The sequence below is a fragment of the Mustela nivalis genome (assembly GCF_964662115.1).
Source record: "Mustela nivalis genome assembly, chromosome: 14".
In the NCBI taxonomy this organism is placed as follows: domain Eukaryota; kingdom Metazoa; phylum Chordata; class Mammalia; order Carnivora; family Mustelidae; genus Mustela; species Mustela nivalis.
The window spans coordinates 28,143,055-28,166,162 of record NC_139033.1 but is presented as its reverse complement, the minus strand read 5'-3'; the positions used below and the strand labels follow the sequence as shown (position 1 = coordinate 28,166,162).

The 23,108-nt window shown below is 34.8% G+C and overlaps 1 protein-coding gene across 1 annotated transcript in view; it reads left to right on the top strand.

The window, feature by feature from the left end:
• CCDC102B (coiled-coil domain containing 102B) overlaps nt 1-23,108 on the top strand; it is a gene marked incomplete at its 5' end in the record, with an annotated part of 123,027 nt that overhangs the window by 76,992 nt on the left and 22,927 nt on the right. Inside the window, 1 exon segment of the mRNA XM_082698916.1 lies at nt 9,484-9,600. Within this exon segment, the coding sequence (XP_082555042.1) occupies nt 9,484-9,600 (117 nt within the window).

Genomic DNA, 23,108 nt, shown 5'->3' with positions numbered 1-23,108 from the left:
GCATAAGAGCCTCCATTTTTTATTGCACTGCATTAATAGCTTTTTTGATTTCAACTTGGTTAGATTTTAGTTCTTTTATTTCTCCAGAAAGGAATTCTCTAATATCCTCCATGCCTTTTCAAGCCCAGCTAGCACCTTAATAATCTTCATTCTGAACTCTAGTTCTTACATATTACCAATGTTCATATTGATTAGGTCCCTAGCCTTTGGTATTTCCTCTTGTTCTTTGTTTGTGGTGAGTTTTTCCACCTTGTTATTTTATCCAGATAAGAATGTATGAGTGAGAGAATAAAATACAAAAAGGGTGGAAAATACCCCAGAAAAATATATACAAGCCAAATCAGAAGTATGTGTATATATATATATATATATATATATATATATATATATATATTTTTTTTTTTTTTAAGTAATCTCTAACCCAATGTGGTGCTCAAACTCACAACCCAAGATCAAGAATTGCATGCTCCACTTCAAAAAATAAATAAATATATATATTTATTTATTTTTTAAAGCAATCTCTGACCCAATTTATATATATTAAATATATAAATATATATATTTATAAATATATATATTTTAAGTAATATAGTATTTTTTTAAAAGTAATCTCTAACCCAATGTGGTGCTCAAACTCACAACCCCAAGATCAAGAACTTCCTTCCATACAGTATTTTGTTCATTTAGACATAGTTGGGATACAGGGTAGGTTACTTTTCCTTTCTTTAAATGAATTGAATCACTAGTATTCTCCAGTATTAAATTAGGTTTCTAAAGTAGTATTATAAATTCATGAATTTAAACTTATTGGATGTTTTCCATAGTACCTTTACTTATCATCCTTTTGATATTCAAAAGAGCAGAACACTTTTTATATTAGCAACTGCAAACATTCGATGAAATTGTAGTACTCTTTTGTAGTTTACTTACTCTGTGGTATGACAAGATATACACTCAATGGCATGACTCATCTTCAGAGAGTCCTGGGTTCTCATAATAGGAAATATCTCAATGCCACAGTCTGCATGGATGAGTATGTTGCTGCAATTATAATCACTATTTCAGGCCATTTTAGAGGAAAAATTGGGAAATTTATAAATGTGCTAAATCTTTGTCACTCAGTCACAGTTTCTGATATCTTTTTTAATATTTTATCTTGATTACTTTTGGACTTTTAGCATCTTATTTCTGGTTTCCCTTATCTCTTAAGACATTATCTATTTCATTTACTTGCTCTTATGTTCCTTATAGTTTATTCTGAAATACTTTTTCTTTTATTTCTAATTCTTTTCCTAGCACTATAATATTTCTGAGTTTCTCTAATTCTAGGGTGTGTTGCTCCTTCACATTATATATAATTTTATTATTTTTGTTAAGGTCACAATGAAAAATTTGTCTTGTTTTCTTTTTCTCTAGTGGGCATGTATTTCTAGAATGTTCTTATTATCTATAGCATACTCTAGAATTATCTATAGCATATTCTAGAATACTCATCCTGTATTCTATGTTCTACTATATAGCATACTCTAGAATGTTATTATCTATAGCATACTTTCTTTGTAAGAGCATCATTCGTTCATTCTTTTGTTGTTATACTAACATAACATGATTCAACTATGATCCTTTTTGTGACTCACTCTTACACAGAAAGTGGAGGAAAAAGTGTTTTCTAGAGGTCACTACTCAGTATTTGTGTAAAGTGCCCTAAATTTATGACATTGTCTTGTCCTTTCCAAAACTCCCTGACTCTGTTCCCTAACTGATTTCTCTGGATCACTCTGCCTTTATTGCCTTTGTTCCTTTCATATCGATTCCATTTTCATCATTTCCCACTTTAGTTCAGGGTGTTTTGTTTTGTTTTTTAAGATTTTGTTTATTTATTTGGAAGAGAGAGAAAGAGAGCAGGAGCAGAGAGAGAGAGAGAGAGGGAGAGAGAATCTCAAGCGGACTCCATGCTGAGCATGGAACCCAATGCAGGCTTGATCCCATGACCCTGAGATCATGTCCTGAGCTGAAATGAAGAGTCAGATGCTTAACCAACTGAGCCACCCAGACATCCTATGTTTTTAAAGGAAGTTTTATCTGTTTTGGTTTTTGAGAGTATACAGGATATAGATTGTTGCATTTCAGATTTCATTGTGGGCCTCTTGCCCTCTATGTGTAAAACTCTCTTAGTTTCATCTACTGTTTTCAAATCAACCTGACACATTTTCGGGGGAGGTGTACTGTCAGTTTGAGGTTCTCCTGTTCTCAGGGTATGTTGTTTCTTCCATTTAATTTTCTCAAACAGATGCTGGTATTCTGGAGTTCTTCAAGTAGATTGTCTTAACATACCTGTTATCTTAGGATTTTAGGGAAAACTTCCCACCTCATTTTTCTATAGGCTTCCATGGGTTTTAATTTGGTTATTGTCATTGCTCTGCCTATTTTCATGCAGAGATTTGCGTATCCTAAAAGGACTACCACCACCGCACCACTACCACCTTCCCACAGGTCCCCATGGGATAGTTATGTGGATTTCAACTTCAGATTCCCAAACTTTCATATGCGGCCTTCAGAAATCCAGTTGCCTAAAGAAGTTTGTCCTTTTCAAGTGAGTTCTCTTTTCCCACATTACCCTCCATCCACTTTTTCAAATGAAAGTCATGCTTGTCTCCCAACCCAGGTGTGGTTTTAGAACATTTTGCCAGTGGGGAAAATGCAGACGTACCAAACATAGAGATATTTTGGAATATTTGTTTTGAGAAACCAGCTAATCAGTGGATCACAAAACTTTTGTCATTTCAAGTGGTTTTCTCATTTCTTTTTCATAAAAATAGTGGAATGGGACCTAATGGATTTGTCAGTTTACAGATAGTAAAAAAATTAATTTTGTTATAAGATCAGAAGTATCTTTGTCATTTATTTAGAAGGATATTAAAAAACAACACAAGCAATGCCTTTGCTATAACAAAACATCTTCCATATATATTAGCATGTGATCAACTTTCTCAGTGCCTACCTTTAAAAAAGAATAGAGAAAACTGATGATAATTCTTACTTCATTCTATCAATAAGTAATTTCATCCATGGATACACAAACTAATTGAAAAAATGTATCTATCTATCTCATTAAGAAATGCATTTCCAGAAAATGATTAGTTTATATTTAATAATTACTTATCACAATATGTGCTGTCTTGTCTTATTTTTAAGCAACCATGTACCCATAATAATTGTAGAGATAATTCAATCCAAAGAAACTTTTTAACATTTGGAATCTTACAGCCACAACATACACATGCATATTTTATATATGCATTTTTATTGCATGTTATTGAGTAAAAACATTTTCAAATATAAACATGTTACAGTATGATGACCTGGGGAAGGTGAAATAGAAATAAAAATTCAAGAAATAAAATTATTACAATTTTTGGAATAGATGATAGCATTACAGTTCTGTGGGTTTTAGATGTTAACATTCTGTAAGATATGATGCAACCATTTTATTTAAAATATTTAAAATTCAGCAGGAAATTCATTTTTGTATCTAAATCAATATACTATTTAGTCAAGTCTTTAAAAAAAGTAAAGGATACATTAGCATGAGAGCAAAACAGTTTAAATACCACTAAGATTAGATATTTAGTGCTTTATTTTGACTTAAAGAATAGAAGAAAATTTGCTGCAAGCATAGTTAAACGTCGTTTTATTCTTTACTACCATTCTTTAAGATTGAGGGAGGGAATTAGGTGAAGATTAGTTTAAATAATCTTGGCTAAAATTTTTGCAGTTATGTTGAATTTTGGAGGCTTCTCCATGTACTTAGAGTTATTAAAATCATCTGGAACCTTTACCTTGTTGTTAACTATCCCTGGGTCCACTGCATTTGGGTCATTTTCTATTTGGGCACATTTCCACCTTTCCTCACTTTTCGTAAGAATATGGTATCACCACCAGAACCTACCCAATTGCTAAAAACTTGGTCTTAGACTCTGTACTATTTGATATTCAATACTTATTCCAAAGCCAAATTATAAATGTATGCATCAACATGAGGGCAATGGGAAAAGCCATTGCTTTGTGTTAACCAGCATCAGTTTGATTACATCACTGAAAAAAATGACTCAACTTTCAGTGTGAAGAAGAGATTTTGGGGGTACGGGTGATGAGGAAAGTTCTATGAGTCTGTTGGTAATCCAGAGAGAAACAACCTAGGTTTGGTTGGGGAATGTGGAGAGTTGAGAAATATACACGTGAAAAACATTGTGATGCTTAGTGATTCAGTGAATGTTGGAAATGTACATGGATACTAGGGTGTTAGAGAGAAGAGGTTTTGGATTTCTGACCTTATCTATGGAGTTGCCTTTCACCAAAGAAGGCACATCATGAGGAAGAGAAACTTGAGGGGAAATGATCATGTATTCAAAACTGAGTATACTGCGCTTGAGGGAGGAGTGTTTGGTGGGATTTGGAATTTAAGAGTGTAAGAAAGAAATGTGAACAATGAACCATGAGAAGGTGGTGGAAGCATGAGAGTGAAGGGGATCCTGCCCCACCCCCACCCCCGTGGTGGTATACTGAATGAAACAAAAGACGGTTTGGAGGATTAGTACAGGTAAGGCAGAAAGAAAAAGGGAAACTGCAGAGAAAGAAAACCTTTCCTCCCATAAGCCAGAAGAAAAGAGTGCTTGAGCAAAGGCATTGTTAACAGGAATCAGATTCTGCCATGGATTCAAATTAAGGACAAGGTTGAATATTGTGTGTTGGGAAATATTGGGAATGGGTGTAGCAAAAGCCAATGTAGGAATGAGTGAAAGGGGAGCATGGGGAAAATGTGAATGTGAGCAACTCTTCCATGGCACTTGAGAGTGAGAGGAAACAGAGCTGGAGTGGAAACCTCCAAAATGGGAAAAGAGGTGTTTTTTCCAGAGGTGGGAGAGAGAGAGAGAAAGAAAAGGAGAGGATCTGCCCTACTTGATCTCTCATACTTCGCTTTACAACCTAAATGGAAACTATCAGGCAACTAAGTGTTGATGAGGGAGAAGCCAAGAGATCTTGAAAATCCAGCAGGCGAACAGTTCGTAGAATGAATTAACCAAGTACCCCAAAGGTACCAAATCCTGACTACAAATGAAATGATTAGTGTTTGACTCTAGGAGAAGGCTATTTTAAGTTCTTTAACAAGAGGAAAGAAGGAAAGATTTGTATAGATGGTTGAAAATTTGTAGATTATGTTACAAGAAGTTGAAGATCCTTCCTATCTATAGCTTTCCTGCTTTTCCATGAATGAAGTTGCAAGATCATTTGTTGAGAGTTATGGGAGAAATTATGGGTTTAGTGTCTGAGGAGATTGAATTTTGTTGTATTATTAATAACATTGACATAAATATTGAACACAATATTTCACAAAAGCCAGATCTTTGAGATAAGCAATAACTACCTAATCATTTTTGATTATTTTGAAGGGTAAAATGTGAGGCGAAATCAAAATAACAGGGTATGTTAGATTATATTTTTGTGCCATTTTTGAAATGAAATTTTCTTTTCCTACTTGATCTGAATAAGTAAGAAAATATTTTTATTTGTAAGTTACACAATATTTTTGTTTTCCAGAATCATCTTCAAAAAGACTTTCATTCCATGCTAATTTGAATGTAGGAGAATAAATATTTACATATAGCATTGCTAATTTTCCAGAAGCAAATTATGGTAGATATTTCTGAAGTCAGAGATGTGAAAAGTTGCCTGGTTTAACCTTTCACAAATACTGCATTTGAAAAGAGAAATTTTAAAGAGGAATTTTTGAATTATATTATGATGCAATTTCAGAAAAAGAAGTCTTATAAGAGACTATACTTAAATATAGCTATTAAATAAAAGGACCTGAACTTGGAAAATGCTTTCTAATGCTGATTCATTCACTTTCTCAGGTACCTTCTATTTCTGTCACTTTCAGTTTAAGTAATGTGATATATCACTTGTGGATGACATTCATAATTCTGCTAAAATAATCCTTAATATCTACACATCTATAGCTTTCAACCTTTCAGCTACTAATTAGATTTTAACTATAACTCCATTAATCTGAGCCTGAAGTTTAATAGGGTAAGTAGCAAAATTAAGGTGATTTTGAGTCCAAAGTATAATTTTTAAATGATCAAAATAACTCAAATTTTCATAGGGAAAAGTATAGTTGTTTTATTAATCTGGCCATCAGAGTGGCTTTTTTTTTTTTTCCTGTTACAGTGTTTTAAGTGCCTTCACTGTAGAATACTTATTTTATTTTCTTGCTGTTTCCTGCCTGGAGTGTGTAGGAACAGTGAGAAGGCCAGAGTGACTAACAGAAGAAGAGGTAGGAATAGGAGAAGAGCACTGAGGGCATCCAGGGCCAGGCAGATGGTAAGGACTTGGACTTACACTCTGAATGCGTTGGAAAGCCACTGGAAAGATTTGAGCCTCAGAATTAAATGATTTGATTTACTTTGAAAATGCTTTATTGACTGCTGTTTTGGGAAAGGGACTACAGAGTTACATGGAGAAGCAGAGATTGTGGCAGCTATTAAAATAACTGACGTGAGAGAACATGGTGACCTTTGATCAAGGCAGTAGTATAGTATAGGTAGAGAAATAGTAGTAGTATAGGTAGAGAAATGGTTGGATTTACTATATATAGTTTGAAGGCAACACTGAATTATTTTGATTTTGGTTTGGGTATGATGTGTCGGAGAAAGAAAGGAGTTAAAAATAAATCCAAAATCCTTGGTCTGATTAAAGGGAAGGATAGAGTTGATACTTAACTGAAATGGCAGAGATTGGCAGAGAAACAAGTTTAGGGAATTCTTAATTTGTGTTTGCAATGCGTTAAATTTTAGATACCTATAAAAGTGACAAGGAGTTGGACATGTAGGTCCGAAGTTCAAAGGAGACCTACAAGATAGAACTAGACGTTTGGAGATTATCAGAATTTCTATTAGTATGTGGTGCTGTGGGTGCACATCATCTTTCCCAAAGGAGTGAATGCAGCAAGCAAACAGTTCCAAGAACAGAGCTTCAAGACACTTTAACCTCTGACTCTATTTTCCAATGTTTCTAGTGAATTTTTCCAAACAAAAGGATTACTAGACACATTTTAATTTTTTTCCTTTATTGTTCTTTGAAATTTTGAAATTGTTCTGTCCTTAATTTATGGGTGCAATTCATTTTTTCCCAGTGATTATATTTTTAATAACATTTTCTTTCATATCTTAAATTATACTCTTTATCTCTGTCCTTTTTCCCCCCTATGTCAGACATTGTGATTTCAAATCTTGGCTATTTTATTCATGTTCTTGGTTTCTTTGTATATCCAAAGATCCTTGATTTTCTACTGTCAGTGAAAATGGAATTATTTTAGATAATTGGTGTGGATTTCCCATACTGTATGAAAAGTTATTTTCTTACCTCTTCTCTCCTTTGAGTGGTAACATTGATCGCAGTCCTGTTAACAGTGAGAGAACTTATTGATTGATCTAATTCCCTGAGAATTAATGGTCAAGATTTTAGAAGTAAAACTAAGGGCATTCAATTACCAGAATGAGTTGGGTTTTACTTTGGTGAATGCAAACCAAAACCTGATGCTTTGATTTCTTTGATTTTACTCTTATAATTAATTATTTTCTTTAGCAAAGTGACTTTTAGTTTAGTTTAGTTTAGTTTAGTTTAGCCAGAGGTGAATGCCACATTGTCTATTTACATGAAGTAGGGTGAGACATGCATGGACAGACTTTGAACTTCTTAGCATTGCATCCAGTTCCACGCTTGCTTTCCATGGCATTTTCTCCACGTTACTAACTCTGAGCAAGGAGCCTGTCTGTACTGGGCACCCTAATACCCTTGTAGTTCATTTTGAGCATGTGGCTGTAAGTCTTTTGCCTTTCAGTACCAGTTTGTAATTAAGAACTCAGGTAATGAATTTGACAAAAACATTCTTAAAATGTGCTCTTCCAGTTACTAGCGTTGCAAATTTGGGGAACATGCTTAAGCCTAGTAAAAATACAGCTTATTTTTCTTTAAGGTAAAGATGGTACTACATACCTAACGCATAGGATTACTCTACCTTTAACTCAGGAAATACGTCTCAAGTCCAGTTCCTAGAGACTATTACATACTCAATATTACTATTAACAATGATAATGTTATGAGTAATATCATTTTAATTATAAATAGGTAATATAATGTTTGCTTTTATTTTCTAATTTATTGTGGGATTCCTTACAAATTATATTAATTTTGAAAATATTTGCCTCCATATTTTAGGGAAAAATATGTTAACAAAACAAAATATTATATGTGTATGTATTACGTATTTTGTAGGTTTATCAAATTTTGTGTTTCTGCTGAAAACTATAAGAACAATTAGGAGGAAAAATTACTGTGTGTTTCCAGGATTTTTCTCATGTTCCTATGTTTCTTTTTTTAGAGTATTTTTTAGAGCAGTTTTTGATTCCCAGCAAAATTGAGAGGGAGATACATACATTTCCCCTGTGCTCCCTGTCTGCACTTAAGCACAACCTTCTGTTATCAGTGTCCTCCACCAGAGTGATACACTTGTTACAAATGATGAGCCTACATTGACACATCAGTCCATAGTTTTCCTTAGAGTATACTCTTGGTGTTGTGCATTCTCTGGGTTTAGACAAATGTATAGTGACATATATCCACTAGTGTTATACCAAATAGTTTCACTGCCCTGAAAATCTCTGTGTGCCACCTACTCACCCCTTCCTCCCCAAGAACCTGAAAAGCACTGATTTTATATTGTCTCCATGGTCTCGCCTTTTCCAGAGTGTCAAAAATTAGTTATACAGTAAGTAACCTTTTCAGATTGGCTTCTTTCACTTAGTAATATATATTTAAGTTTTCTCTGTGTCTTTTCATGGCTTTTTAGTGCTGAATAATATTCCATTATCTGGATATGCCATAGTTTATTTATCTTGTTTTCCTGCTAATTTATTGGCATCTTTTATAAACATATTTTTACCAGTTCTAGCATTGTATAGATGATTTTTTTTCCCATTGCCCAAGTTTACCTCTATTATAATCTATCAACTCTTTGGACTTCGTAAAAAATGGACATTAAGTAGGATTACGAAGAGTCCTGTATTATAAATATTCAAGACTATAAGATCAGTATTAATTAGATTTCTTTAGAATTCAGTTGGTCAGTTACCAGGGTTCTGTGTAGTAACCAAGTTTTGCCCAGTTTTTTCAATTGATGAGTTTGGATTTATGGAGATTGTTGATTTGTTTTTAACAACCAAGAATTTTTCAAATATAAGAAATAATATAAGAAATATAAGAAATAAATGGTTCAACTACATTAATTACCTCAGCAATGATAAAGCCTGCCAGAATCCAAAAAACTAAACTAAAAGCAAAATGAAAGACTAATATGAGTTATCCTGGAGCCAGACACTGGAGCATTATGTGACTATAATTTTAACTTCTCCTTTTTTTCAGTTTAACATTATTCCTGGTCAGCATGAAAATGAAATGGAAGAAATATCAGGAGATATAAAGGAAGAATCAAAATCTCAAAAGAGCAAGGATAGACTGATCTCTGAGTTAAGAGCTGAGGTAAGACATTGGATAAAGATTGTAACACCAAAGCATACCTGAAGGTTATTAGGTGATATACTATTTTAAGGAGTATAATAGAGGCATTGTTGGTTACTTTATGAAGAAGGATTCTGCTGAAAATAAAAAATAATAAATATAAGCCGTTTGTATAGGACTTAAAATGCTGTGGGATGATACTGACTCATCACTAGATTGGAATTACCTATTATAAAGACAAAATATTTGATGAAAAAAACAACCTATGGCCAATACAATTCTAACTGTGAGTTAATAATTTTTAAAGGGTCAGTTGACTGCTAGATCTAGTATGTTAGGTTATCATCAGGACCAATGACTGACAAATGTGTTACAGGTAGCTTCTGACGGAATTAACGTGGCTGTTGGCAGCCACCAACAGTGAGAGACAAGGCAGGGTAACTTCACTGTTATTAGTTCATTTCTTAGCTGTGACAGGTGAAATGGTGGGAACATTTATTTTGAACACTTCTACCACCATCACCACCTAAAGAATTTTCACAGATTGTAAATTCTGTTTTCTCCATCCTGTTAATAAAGGAGGAATTATTGTTCTTCTAGATAGATTATTGTTCCTATAGATAGGATATTGAATTATTTGTACTACATAGTAAATAGTGTTAGTACCCTAAAAGTGGAAAATCATAAATTACTTATTTTGTATCATAATTCTGGAAGAATGTCTTGGATATCAATGTGTGGCAACAATTCAGGAAATATAGGGTAGGAGGAAGGAGATTTGTATGAGATGCTTTCTTCTTTCTAAAGGTCCATACAGACTGAACTCACACCGTGGTATATTTTATATCAGAAGAACATAGTGCAGTGAAAAATGCATAAACCAAAGATTTTGGAGCCAGAAGCAGCTCCATTACTGGTTACTTTATTCTGGTCAACTCCTTATACCTAAGTCTCAGTATACAGATTGATTGAAATAATGGAAGTAAGAATAATAAAAGTCATCACACAGGATTTTTGAAATGATCACACGCTGCAATGGAAAGCTGGTCGGACGCAGCCTGCCTTGATTTGGGGAGTTACACGAAGTTGTTAAGGAGAAAGAGCTCTTCTTGATTGAATCAGCATCATTCCTTGCCCCGTCTTCCATTGGTCATGTAAAGAAAGACGTGAGGGAAGGCGTGTGAGATCCGTGATGAGAACGGCTGATGTGTTGAGAACAATTCTTTCTACCAGTTAGGTCAAAAGGGAAAATGGCGGTTTGTGTGATGGCTGTTTTCTTAAAGAAATCAAACCATCGGGAGAGGCGCCATTTTTTCTTGGTCCTTAGATCGGAGAACATCTTAGATTAAGCTTTGCACAACATGTATAAAAGCTTACTTAACAGTTAGATACAAAAACAGAGAAAGACACATCTGGCTATATATTATGACTCTCCTCAAAAGCTGAGGACGTAATCTAATATCATCATTTTCAGATGCACTGGGAGCCATAGCAACATAGGATCTCTTTTTTAGTTTTATTTAGTAAAAAGTTTAGAGACTCATTTATTAATTATATGACCTTGTGTTAGGTGTTTCATATCGATATAACTCAACTGTGTTTCTGTGTTAGGATATAGACCTTTTACCACCTATAGATAATCTCCCACAAGACACTCAAGTACTGTGATATATGGTTTTATGATTTAAAAATTCTTAATAGAGCACTGAAAGCTGAAAGCAAACGAAAGACATGAATTGGCTATGTCTAACTATGTACACTTAAGGGGTATATTCTGTTGAATTAAATTGAAGAAGGAAAGCTTTGTTCAAAAGAAAACAAATAAAATATTGAGACAGATTCTAAATAGAAACAATGAGCTTGTGTGTGTATATGTGTGTGTTATATATGTGAGCATATGGTTCATTTCGGTTTTAAGTTAGTATAGAAGCTATTTTTTTTTTCCTTAGAAAAGAAGACAGATAATTACCCTTTGCTGGCATTATTTTATTTTTTACACTGGCTATGTTTAGGTCTCTAAAATCATATCATAATGTGTAATATGTTTTCATAAAAGCCATTGTGTTATTGTGCTATATCTTACTTCAAATATAACCTATTTTTAAAAATCAGGTTTTTGGGGGGTTCCTGGGCAACTCAGTCAGTTAAGCATTGGTCTTCAGCTCAGGTCATGATCCCAAGGTCCTGGGATTGAGCCCTGCCTTGGACTCCCTGCTCAGCAAGGAGTCTGCTTCTCCCTCTCCCTCTGCCCTTCCCCCTGGCTCTGCTCTCTCTCTCTTCCTCAAATAAATAAATAAAATCTTAAAATATAAAAAATAAGAATTGGGTTTTTTTAAGATATATAATCAGTATTGCAGTTTGTGTGTACACATTCATCTTTGGGTATTAAAAATGGCTTAGGGTAAATTCCTAGAAGTAGTATGGCTTGACCAAGAGAATGTTTATTTTTTAAATTTTTTATACACATCACCAAATTGTCCTTTAGAAAAATTATATCAATTTACATTCTTACTCGCCTGCAGTAAACATTCTCATGCCTGTATAAACATTTTCATTTCATTATTCTATAGCTAACAGTATATATGATTATTTTTAAGGCTTTGCTAACTGATAGACAAGAAGGTCATTTTAATTTGTATTTTACTTATCTATACATAAATTTCTAGTTGTTTGTTCATTTTTACTGATATAATATTTATTAAAATAGCTACCAGTTACTGATAACTACAAATATGTCACATTTATAGTGCTGGGCCATTGAAATATAAGATCTCATTTAATACCTTAACATTTTTATGAGCTATATATTCTTTTTTAATTTTGTTTTTATTTTTATTAAGTTTTTTATTTTGATTCAGCATAGTTAACACACTTCTTTTTGTACTTTTTTGTTTTATGATCTGTATATATTTTTGTCTACTTTTAAAGGAAAGCGCCTTTGAGAATTTTCCTTGCTCAAGGTTACAAAATAACCTCAAATATTGTTGAAATAATTTCTCACCTATATTGTCATTTAGTTCTAGTTTTCCAGAGTGCACACTCAGATTCAGGTTAGGCCACTTACCAAGGCCACGTAGCTAATGAGTTTGAATCCAGAAGTCAGATGGGGCCGGCAGTCTATCTCTGACATTGACGACCTGGTCTATCACCTTGTGAGTTTATTGAAGAAATGAAATGAATTTCCAGCAATATTTCTTGAATTGGAAAAAAACCAGTATTTTAATATCAAACATCACAATTTTTTTAACATTGATGATCCCCATTTATGATGAACAACTTTTAAACTGTTACTAATACTCACAAATTTGATAATAGTATGTTTTCACTTGACTTGTGTGTTCTCCTTATTTCTTAATCTGCCTCATTTTCTTTTTCTTGAAGTAAGCTTCTCATTGTAGAAATTTGGTCAAAGAAATTTGAAATGCAGCATTGACAGAAAAGCCCCATAGTATTTACATAATTGTAAATACTAGCCCATGTGTGAGGAGGTGAATTCTCTGCGCACCAAGGTGCTAGGTGAATGGCTGTGTCTTAGTGTATGCATACGTGTAACACAAACATTTCATCTGTTTTCCATATTTAAGACCAAGGCCCTTCAAACTGGAAAAGAAGTTTGTTTAGAATGGAAATTAATTAGCATTCTGAGTCAAGAAATCATTACCTCTTTCTGCTGTCTGGTTGCTGCTTAAAACCAAACGCAATCAGGAAACACTCCTTTTATATTTTTTTTAGGCCAACATTTTTGGGATACACATTCATCCAAGGGAAAATAACCATTTTATCTTGTATTATTCTAAAAAACTTATTGCCAACATTTCATTTTTAAACTTTTTGGAATTTTGATTTCTTATTTTCTTGTTTCTTATTTGTGAATTGTTCTTTTCTCACCTATCCAAACATTTACATCCAATTTCTGTTGCACTTTGGAAAGAAGAAGTCAACATACTTTTCCCTATTTAGCCCAGTAAGTACAACTAAAAACTCTGAAGATCTATTCTGGTCCCTCACTTTATGTCTCCCGTTCTGATACTAGCGAATGGTCCACAGTAGGCTCTGCCAGCTCTAGCTTAGAGCTCTGCTGTTGACATGTATTTTCTGATACTTCATTAGCATTTAAATCTTTCTATATGGTACCAAAAAATGCTCTAAAAATGATTTTTCTTTGTAATCCTAATTGAATGCAGCATAATATAAACTGAAGGGACCCAATATATTCACTTGTTTTTATTTCTCTCTCTCTTGGAGTGTCTTATTTAAAAAAAAAAAAAAAATTTCATTTATTTTGAGAGAGAGAGAGAGAGCACATGCGTGTGCATGTGCGAGAGCATGAATGGGGGGGCAAGGGAGAGGGAGAATCTCAAGTGGACTCCACACCGAGCGCAGAGCCCCATGCAGGCCCGAACTCGGGATTCTGAGCTCACAGCCTGAGCCAAAACCGAGTTAGACGGTTAACTGACTGAACCGACTGAGCCACTCAGGTGCCCCAGAATGTCGTCACTTATTCACTTTTAAAATGTTGCGTCCTAACTGAGGGAAAAAGACCCGCATGGGTAACATGTTACATTTAACTCGTGATTATGTAAGTAGCCCTCCTTATTTTGCTTCTGCAAGACAAAATATAAACCTTTTGTGCCATAAAATTTTCATACCCAGATACTATCTTATTGATTGGGGTTTTAAAGGAAAATTTTCTCAATGTGAACATCAAGCAGAGTCTCTCTGTTCTCTCTGCGTGGGCACAGTGAAATAACAGAGCAGTAGAAAACAAAACAAGATTACACAAATAGTCCCGGTGCTCATTTGTTCTTTATCTTAATCCATTTACCAACAAGTATTGATCAAACATCTCCAGTGTGCTTGGCACTAAGGGTCTGAGAGAGCTATGGGCCCAGTGATGGCCACAGTGGGGAAAAAACCCAACACCTCAGACAGTTAGGTACAGTGTGTTCTCTACGTCAGGAGGTGAAATGTAGTGACCTATGTACGTACATAGAAAAGATGTCCAGAACGAGATCTGCGATAGGAGTGACAGCTAGCCAAGCGATGGGCGCTGGTGGGAAGGGGAGAATCCGGTGAGTGAAGACCACAGCATTAGCAGGAAATAATGTAATAAAAAGGGTGATCTGATCTGTAGAAGATTTAGATCATTTCTTTTGAGTAGAGGAATATATTGAAACATTTCTTAAAAAAATATTGACGTGTTAACAGTGAAGCAAAAATTCCTCCTTTCCCTCTTACATAGCAATAAATATCAGGAATTATGTGGATTTGGGACAATATTTGAATCCCTAGATGAGTAACTAACATAGTCTAAGAGGAGCAGTTCATCGCCAGATTTTGTGTGGTAAAGTCGGGGAAAATACAGAGGGCAGAAAAATGTTTTTGTTCTATGTTTAAAAAAAAGGAAAAAGTTATTTTCAATGTGATTTCTTAAATGCTAATTCAAACGTTCATTCTATATATATTGTGTGCTATATACTGTACTAGGATCTAGTAATTCGGTGGTGTGTGATAGAGAAATGGACCTGCCCTCAGAGAGGGGTACTCTCTGAAGAGAGAGAACCGCCTTCCATGAGGGATATAGGATTCTTAAAAAATTAGAGTTAAGTGCATGTTTTCAAATATATGGGATCTATGTAGCAGATTTGCATGATGCTGGGGAAGTTGACCTCGTTATAAATTTTAAATGAAGAAATGCCTGGGATTTTATTTATTGACAGTTAAATAGTATTGTCTTTGACTGGAAGGGAGTTATATAATTAGAAATCCAATTCCGTCATAATTTAATTTTCTGAGATTGCCACAAAAGATGTTAATCTAAATTGATTTAAATCTCTTGTATCTCATACCTCTGACTTTACATGTTGTAATAAAGTGAGTTAGATTACTGAGAATACTCTTAATGTATCAGAAATAATTGCATAATTTTGAAACAGGGTATTGATGGCTGTAAGCAAGTTAATTTAGAAGTCTGTTAATGACATGGATTTAAGCATTCTGGCACATTTTGGGTTTGTATTGACAGAACTCAGGAAGCAGAATCTCTAAAGAGATATTTTATATGAGTAAGCCATTAGAGAAAAATAATATTCTGGAAAAACTGAAAATTAAAACTGTCACACATGGATATGCATTCTGGTTATTTAGACAAATATAAGTCTAAATAGTCCAATTATCTAAGACCGAACTGTCACTTGTCTTGCGTTTACAGAAAACTGATAAATATAAAAATTGAATAACAGATGAAAGCCTGTAATGATTTATCCAGGAAGTATTAGGTGCCTTGAATGATAGATTTTTTGTTTTGTTTTGTTTTCAAAAAAGTTTGAGAATTTTGTAGGGTGGGCTGAAGAATGTAAAATTCCTTTGTGCAGATGCCCCATCAGCAGTAGTTTCCTGGTGGTCAGGTGTTCAGAAAGCTTGTTAGCTAAATTAGATTGATGATTTAATTACAATCTGAGATTTTTTTCTTACTCAGAAGGTCCTTATTGTATTCTATTGGATAGAAAGCAGTCTGTGTGGGAATGGACGAGGCTGCGGTAAGGAAACCTGCCAACCCCCGTCACCTAGTGTTTTCTTGATGACCTGCCTACAGCTTCCAATCTGATGCCTTCTAGGTCTTGTCCTCTTTTGGGTGTAAGCAAATATATTTGGGGCCTTCCTGGGCCCCTTGGCCCATCATTTCTGTGCATTTATTTCAAGATCCAGCTTACTGTTTTCCATAGGGGCAACAAGTGAGCTTGGCAAATTTGTATGGGCATGCTTATTTACATTCCATAATCTCCTCGATTACTACTCTCACTGCTTCAAACTCAAAACTTCTACTAAACCTGTTAGAGTACAGTTGCATGTTTAACAAGGGTTCACATATCCAATAAAGAGAATTGATTCTATTTTAGATTAGTGGTATTTGATTTAGAACTTCCCCATTATCATCCTCAGAATGTTTCCCTTAGAGAACACGTTTTCATATGAGCTAAGTGAACAGTCTCACTGCTCTTCTGTCGAAATCCCAGGTTAATATGAATGGGACATAAGGGACTGTCAGTTTGATGGGAGACCTCAGCTTCATTCTGCAATAGTGCTTGCCTCGAGGTCGATGCCCAGCAAAGCCCATGGCTTTGATGGAATGGATGTGGGGAGGGATAAAGTACATAGCAGAAAGAAGAGGGCTTTCTACTTTGACCTTTGGTGAGGTTGAAAGAAAAAAAAATCAAAATGGAGGGAAGGCATGACTTTATGCCCATACTCATTCAGAATATGATTGGATGTGTTTTATATTTGACTATATTCGATATGTTCCCACCACAATGATTTCATGTGTGCCCGCTGATAGAGCTTGGTGCGTGTAATGTTTTAAAGGACAAGTGTATCAAGAAACCAGTGGCTAGTCACCTAAGCTATAAAGATAAGCCCAATTTTCATGTTATACTCTACATTCTGGGTTTAACTGAAGAAATTCAGTACCCTCTAAACTTATTAAATTCATTTATTTCCTAGTAGGGTAGGATGTTTCCCTCAATTTTTAGAAATTCAACTAGATTTAAAATATTTAAGCAATAGAATATGCTATTAGTTAGATAACCTTTATAAATACATAAATTTAAAATTTTATTCCTAATATGTATAACCCTGGTAAGCATGGGTGGCTATTAGAATAATTATTTTTTATCATTTAAAATTTTTAATTCCATTAAAGTTAACTTACAGTGGTATATTAGTTTCAGGTGTATAATATAGTGATTCAACAATTCTATACATTATCTGGTGCTCATCCTGATAACTGCACTCTTAATCCCCATCACCTATTTCTTGCATCCCTCCACCCCCCTCCCCTTTGATAAACCTCTGTTCTCTGAGGTTAAGTGTCTATTTTTTGGTTTATCTCTTTTCCGCACCTTTGTTTCTTAACTTCCACATATGAGTGAAACCAAATGGTATTTGTCTCTCTCTCACTGACTTATTTCACTTGCCATTCTACTCTCTAAGTCCATCCATGTTGTTGCAAATGGCAAGGTTTCATTCTTTTTTATGAGTGAATATTCATATATATGAATATTATAAATATATATGTACATATATATAATTAGAAGTCTGTTAGTGATATGGATTTAAGCATTCTGGCACATTTTGGGTTTATATTGACAGAACTCAGGAAACAGAATCTCTAAAGAGATATTTTATATAAAATATATGTGTTTTATATGTATTTTATATTAGAGAAAAATAATGTTCTGGGAAAACTGATTTTTTTTTCATATGGCTGCTCCCCCTGCTTGTGTGCCTGCTCTTTCTCTCTGTTTCAAATAGATAAATAAAATTAAAAATCTGAAAAAAAAATTTGTGACTTATTTGAGAGCGAGAACCAGTAGTGGTGAGGAGCAGAAGGAGAGAGAGAGAGAGAAGCAGACCCCCTGCTGAGCAGGAAGCCCAATGCAAGGCTCCATCCTAGGACCCAAAGACCATGACCTGAGCCAAAGGCAGATGCTTAACCTACTGAACTCTCCAGGAGTCCTAAATAAAATCTCTCTCTCCTTTTTTTTTTTTTTTTTTTTAAGAGACACTTAGCTAACTGTGGCACTCAGGTGCCCAGGAATTGCTAGGATTGTTTTCTTAATTTCTTTTCCTGTTGATTCATTATTGGTGTAAAGGGTTGAAACAGATTTCTCTACATTGATTTTGTATCCTTTAACTTTACTGAATTCATTTATCACTTCTAGTAGGTTTTTGATGTAATCTTTAGGGTTTTCTATATATGGTATCATGTCATCTGCAAATAGTGAAAGTTTTACTTCTTCCTTACCAGTCTGGGTGCCTTTTATCCTGGTCTGATTGCTCTGGCTAGGACTTCCAGTACTAAGTTTAATAAAAGTAGTTAGAGTGGACACCTTTGTCTTATCCTGATGTTAGGGAGAAACCTATAAACTCTTCACCATTGAGTATAATGTTAGCTTTGTCTTTTTCATATGTGAAAAAGTCACATGTTGAGGTATGTTCCTTCTAAACCTACTTTGTTGAGGGTTTTTATCATGAATAGATGTTGTACTTTATGAAGTGCTTTTTCTGCATCTGTTGAGATATCATATGATTTTTATCCTTTCTCTTATTGATGTGACGTATCATCATGTTATTTTATTTGCAAATATTGAACCACCCTTGCATCCCAGGAATAAATCCCACTTGCTCATGGTGAATGATATTTTTTAATGTATTCTTTGGTTCAGTATGCAAAAATTTGTTGATGATTTTTGCATCTCTGTTTATCACAGATACTGCCCTGTAATTCTCTTTTTATCTAGTGTTTTTAACTGGTTTTGATATCAGGGTAATGTTTGTCTCGAAGAACAAATTTGGAATTTTATCTTCCACTTCTGTTTTTTGGAAAAATTTGAGAGGAATAGGTATTAAGTCTTCTTTTTAATGTTTGGTAGAATTCACCTATGAAGCTATCATGTCCTGGACTTCTGTTTGTTGCAAGTTTTTTTATTATTGATTCAATTTAATTGCTGATAATTAGTCTGTTCAAACTTTCTACTTCTTTCTGATTCATTTTTGGTAGGTTATGTATTTCTAGAATTTACCCATTTTTTTCTAGGTTGTCCTATTTGTTAGCATATCATTTTTTATGATACTCTTTTATGTTGTATTTCTGTGGTGTTGGCTGTTATTTCTGCTTTTTGATTTCTGATTTTGTCTGAGTCTCTCTTTCTCTTTGTGATGAATCTGGCTAGAGGTTTATCAGTTTTGTTATCTTTTCAAAGAACCAGCTCCTGGTTTTATTGATGTGTTTGATCTGTTCTATTGATTGATTGTTTTAGTTTCTATATCATTTATTTCTGCTATTATTTTATTATTTTCTTATTCCTGCAGATTTTGGGTTTTGTTTGTTCTTTATTTTATTGCTTCCTTGGGCATAATGTTAAGCTGTTTATTTGAGACTTACCTCACTTCTTGAAGTAGACTTGTACTGGAATTATTATTTTAACAGCAAAGAATCATATTAGCTTTTCTTTTCAGTACTGATCTGCCTAAGTTCAAAACAGTTGTTCTGGAATTATTTGAGTTTTATAGACTGAGGCCTTTTCATGTGTTTTTACCACAGGTTGAAGTAGCATGGAAAAAGAAAAATTTTTCCAAGGTCCATATTTGAGTCTATGACTTTAAGCTTTCTAGTAATCACCACAATAATAATTATTGTACTAAAGAAATAAACAAGTGATAAGATAATTATTCTTTTTTTTAAGATTTTATTTATTTATTTGATAGACAGAGATTACAAGTAGTCAGAGAGGCAGGCAGAGAGAGAGGAAAGAGCAGGCTCCCCACTGAGCAGAGAGCCCGATGCGGGGCAGGATCCCAGGACCCTGAGACCATGACCTGAGCTGAAGACAGAGGCTTCAACCCACTGAGCCACCCAGGTGCCCCGATAAAATAATTATTCTTAACAAAGTACTTTTTAAAGATTTTATGTATTTATTTCAGAAAGAGAGGGGAGAGAAAGAGATAGAATGAGAGAGCACAGAAGCATGAGCGGGGGGAGGGGCAGAGGGAGAAGCAGACTCCTCGCTTAGCAGGGAGCCCAATGTGGGGCTCTGTTCCAGGCTACCAGGACCCTGGGATTTTGACCTGAGCCAAAGACAGAGGCTTAATCACCTGAGCCACCCAGGTGTCTCTTTACAAAGTATTTTATCAACCAAAGAGAATATGTCTTACAAAAAGTGGAGGGTGTCATCTGGAGGTGAGCATGGATAGAATTTAAAAAGGCCAAAAGAGAAAGGAAGAAGAAAAGTCACTTAATCTCTGCATCTTTTCCTTAAATATTAAAAAGTAATGGAAGGTACACATATATCTATTAAAATACATGTTTCTGTTTTCTTTCAGACTGAGTATCATTAAGTATTTACAGCTAATGTTTATGAATGCTTTGTAGGTCCCATGTGCTTTATAAGCCCGTAACATATGTGATTTCATTTCATCACACATCAGCCCTATAAGAGAAGCACTATTTTGGTTTTTCTTTTTACAGACGAGAAAGCAGTCTCAGAAAGTTTAGGAAATGTGCCCCAGGCTTCACAGCTAGTACATGGCAGAATTAGAATTAAACCTCACACCCTCATAAATCAACGAAATATTTAAGTATTTTTCTTCTTACTGTTTTCAACCTATTTTTTTAAATGTTTTTGGAACATAAGCCTCCTATGTTACAGTGTCAAATACAAATATACAAAGCAAGCAAACCCCAGCTATATGATGCAGCTAAATAATGATATAATATGTGATTACAGGAACACTTGCTTTTTTATTATATTAAAAATATGTTTTAACCATGATTATCAATCCACCAGTCTTAAAAAATCATCAAGCATCCTTACAAAAGGAGTGATCATGTGCAATACAAAAGTAGGCTTTGCCTTGCTGCACTTTAGAAAATTTGAATCTGAGCCATTTGGGTCAGAATGTAAACAAACAAGACAGTTATTACTAGTCAAACCCTGGAAACTCATGCCCTGTAGTACAGAGAAATAAAATGGGAAATATTATTCATTAGGCCATCACTGACTTTTGTAAGGAGATCCCACAATCCTGACCACTGGCTTTTGTTTGTTTCACTCCTGGGTCTTTAAAAATGTCTGCTCCTGTTCTATATTTCCTCTTCTTCTGTGTCCTATCCTTGCCTCCACTAAGGTTTATCTGTTAATCCAAGTGGAGTAGAAACCAATGTCCTTCAGAACTCAAAAAACTGGAGACTTTGACTACCCTGTAGGGGGAGGGAAGAAGGTCCTTCCTCGGTCCATTTTACTTTGTGGAAGTGAGGAGACGTGGAAGTGTTGGAGGGAGCTGAAATAAAAAACAAGTACATTAAGAAACGCAAAAGAACTTTGCCTGATTCTAGATGAGAGCCATTTAAAACTTTCCTTTCAAGTGATTTTGGATTCAGGTCATAAATAATTATTGGAAACTAAATTTCAAATAATACTCGTCTATACTTTGACCTTTATCAAATCTGTTGGGGATATCTTTTCTCTACCATAAATGTCTAAGAATTTTTCAGTAAAAAGGTCAGGTGAGTTGAAGATTCTCATGCAATCGATCCATAGGCATTGACATTTGTTTTTGAATTTGGACAAATGTTCGTGTTGGACTTCAGCTCACTGACATATTTGAGTAATTGATTTTTTTAACTGACTTACACTTGAGAAATATTTTTTCCTTTTCTAAAACAGAAAATTTAAACAACAGATGTAAAGCTGCACTTACATATACCTCTAATGTTGCTATCAAAACTCAAAACAATATTTTGTCAGGCTCAAACTTTTAACCTTACCAAGTGACTAAAAACATTGAAAAAATCTCAAAATCGTAATATATTTATAGTGCACAGTGGAAAAGCACGTTTTACATAGATGTTTTATCTAACCCTGCCAGAGTATAAATAAAATTCTGCAAATATTGAGAATAACCGGGAAAAAACTGAATAAAAGTGAGAAAAACCATTCCTACTTTCATGCATTGGTTTCTGAATGTATATATTCAGTGTACTGGGACACAGCCTCATACATTGGCCATTAGTATGTCACAAATAGGGGACTATGTCCTGCCTTGCTTTTAGGTGATGTTTTAGGAACAACAGGAATCTGTGTTCGTAAACCACTTTCTATGAAGTCTTTAGATCACGGTGCTGGCAGACGAAAGAAAAGACAAACTTAAAGTATTTTTCAATTCAGGGGAAGACTATACATTGCCCCTCATAGGAAGGTTCTGGTATATTGTCACTAAATGGCTATTCTCTGAGGCTCACGGATCACACATTCGGTCAGGGAACAGCTAGATCACCCTGCTGAGCGGAAGCCCATTCCATTGGACCCAAGAATAACCTTGAACCCTGATATTACAGCTCTATTTATCACCCATTATTCAAGCACTGGACTGGTGGAGGATTGAGAGTGACTCATGTTGACTGGATGCCACCAGCCTTCCCATCTGGTTGCTAAAATGCCTCTTCTGTGATTTAAAGGGAAAAAAAAATTCCGGCAGATAGGATAGGGGAGTCAAAAAAAAAAAAAAAATCGTGCTTTTTTATGTCCACATCCGTATGTCCATCCCTGTGCCTCTTGCATAGACGTCTTTGTCTTTAGTCTGTCAGTTTTGCTTTGTATAGAGGACCCTAGCCAAGAGACCATGTGATTCACCAGTTTCCGGTCAGGTGTGTTTATTGTTACCTTTAGTCATTTGTCCCCTCATTCAACATTGATGACAAGTGTATTTCTCCAAGTATCGGGAAGATTTTTTTCTCACCACTGTCTTTCAGGGCCGCTGCTAAGTAGGTAGGTGCTCAAGTACCTTCCATTTTTATCTCCTGCTGACCTATCAAGAAGATGTACTCACGGATCATACCTGATTTCCTGTCCTTCTACATTAGCTTACTGAAAGACACCACCCATGAGTCATGCGTGTGAGCTAAGAGGGAGACACCCATGTCACATCGGTCGGTGATTTGGGGTCAGGTCCGTCTGTCTCGGTAAATCACT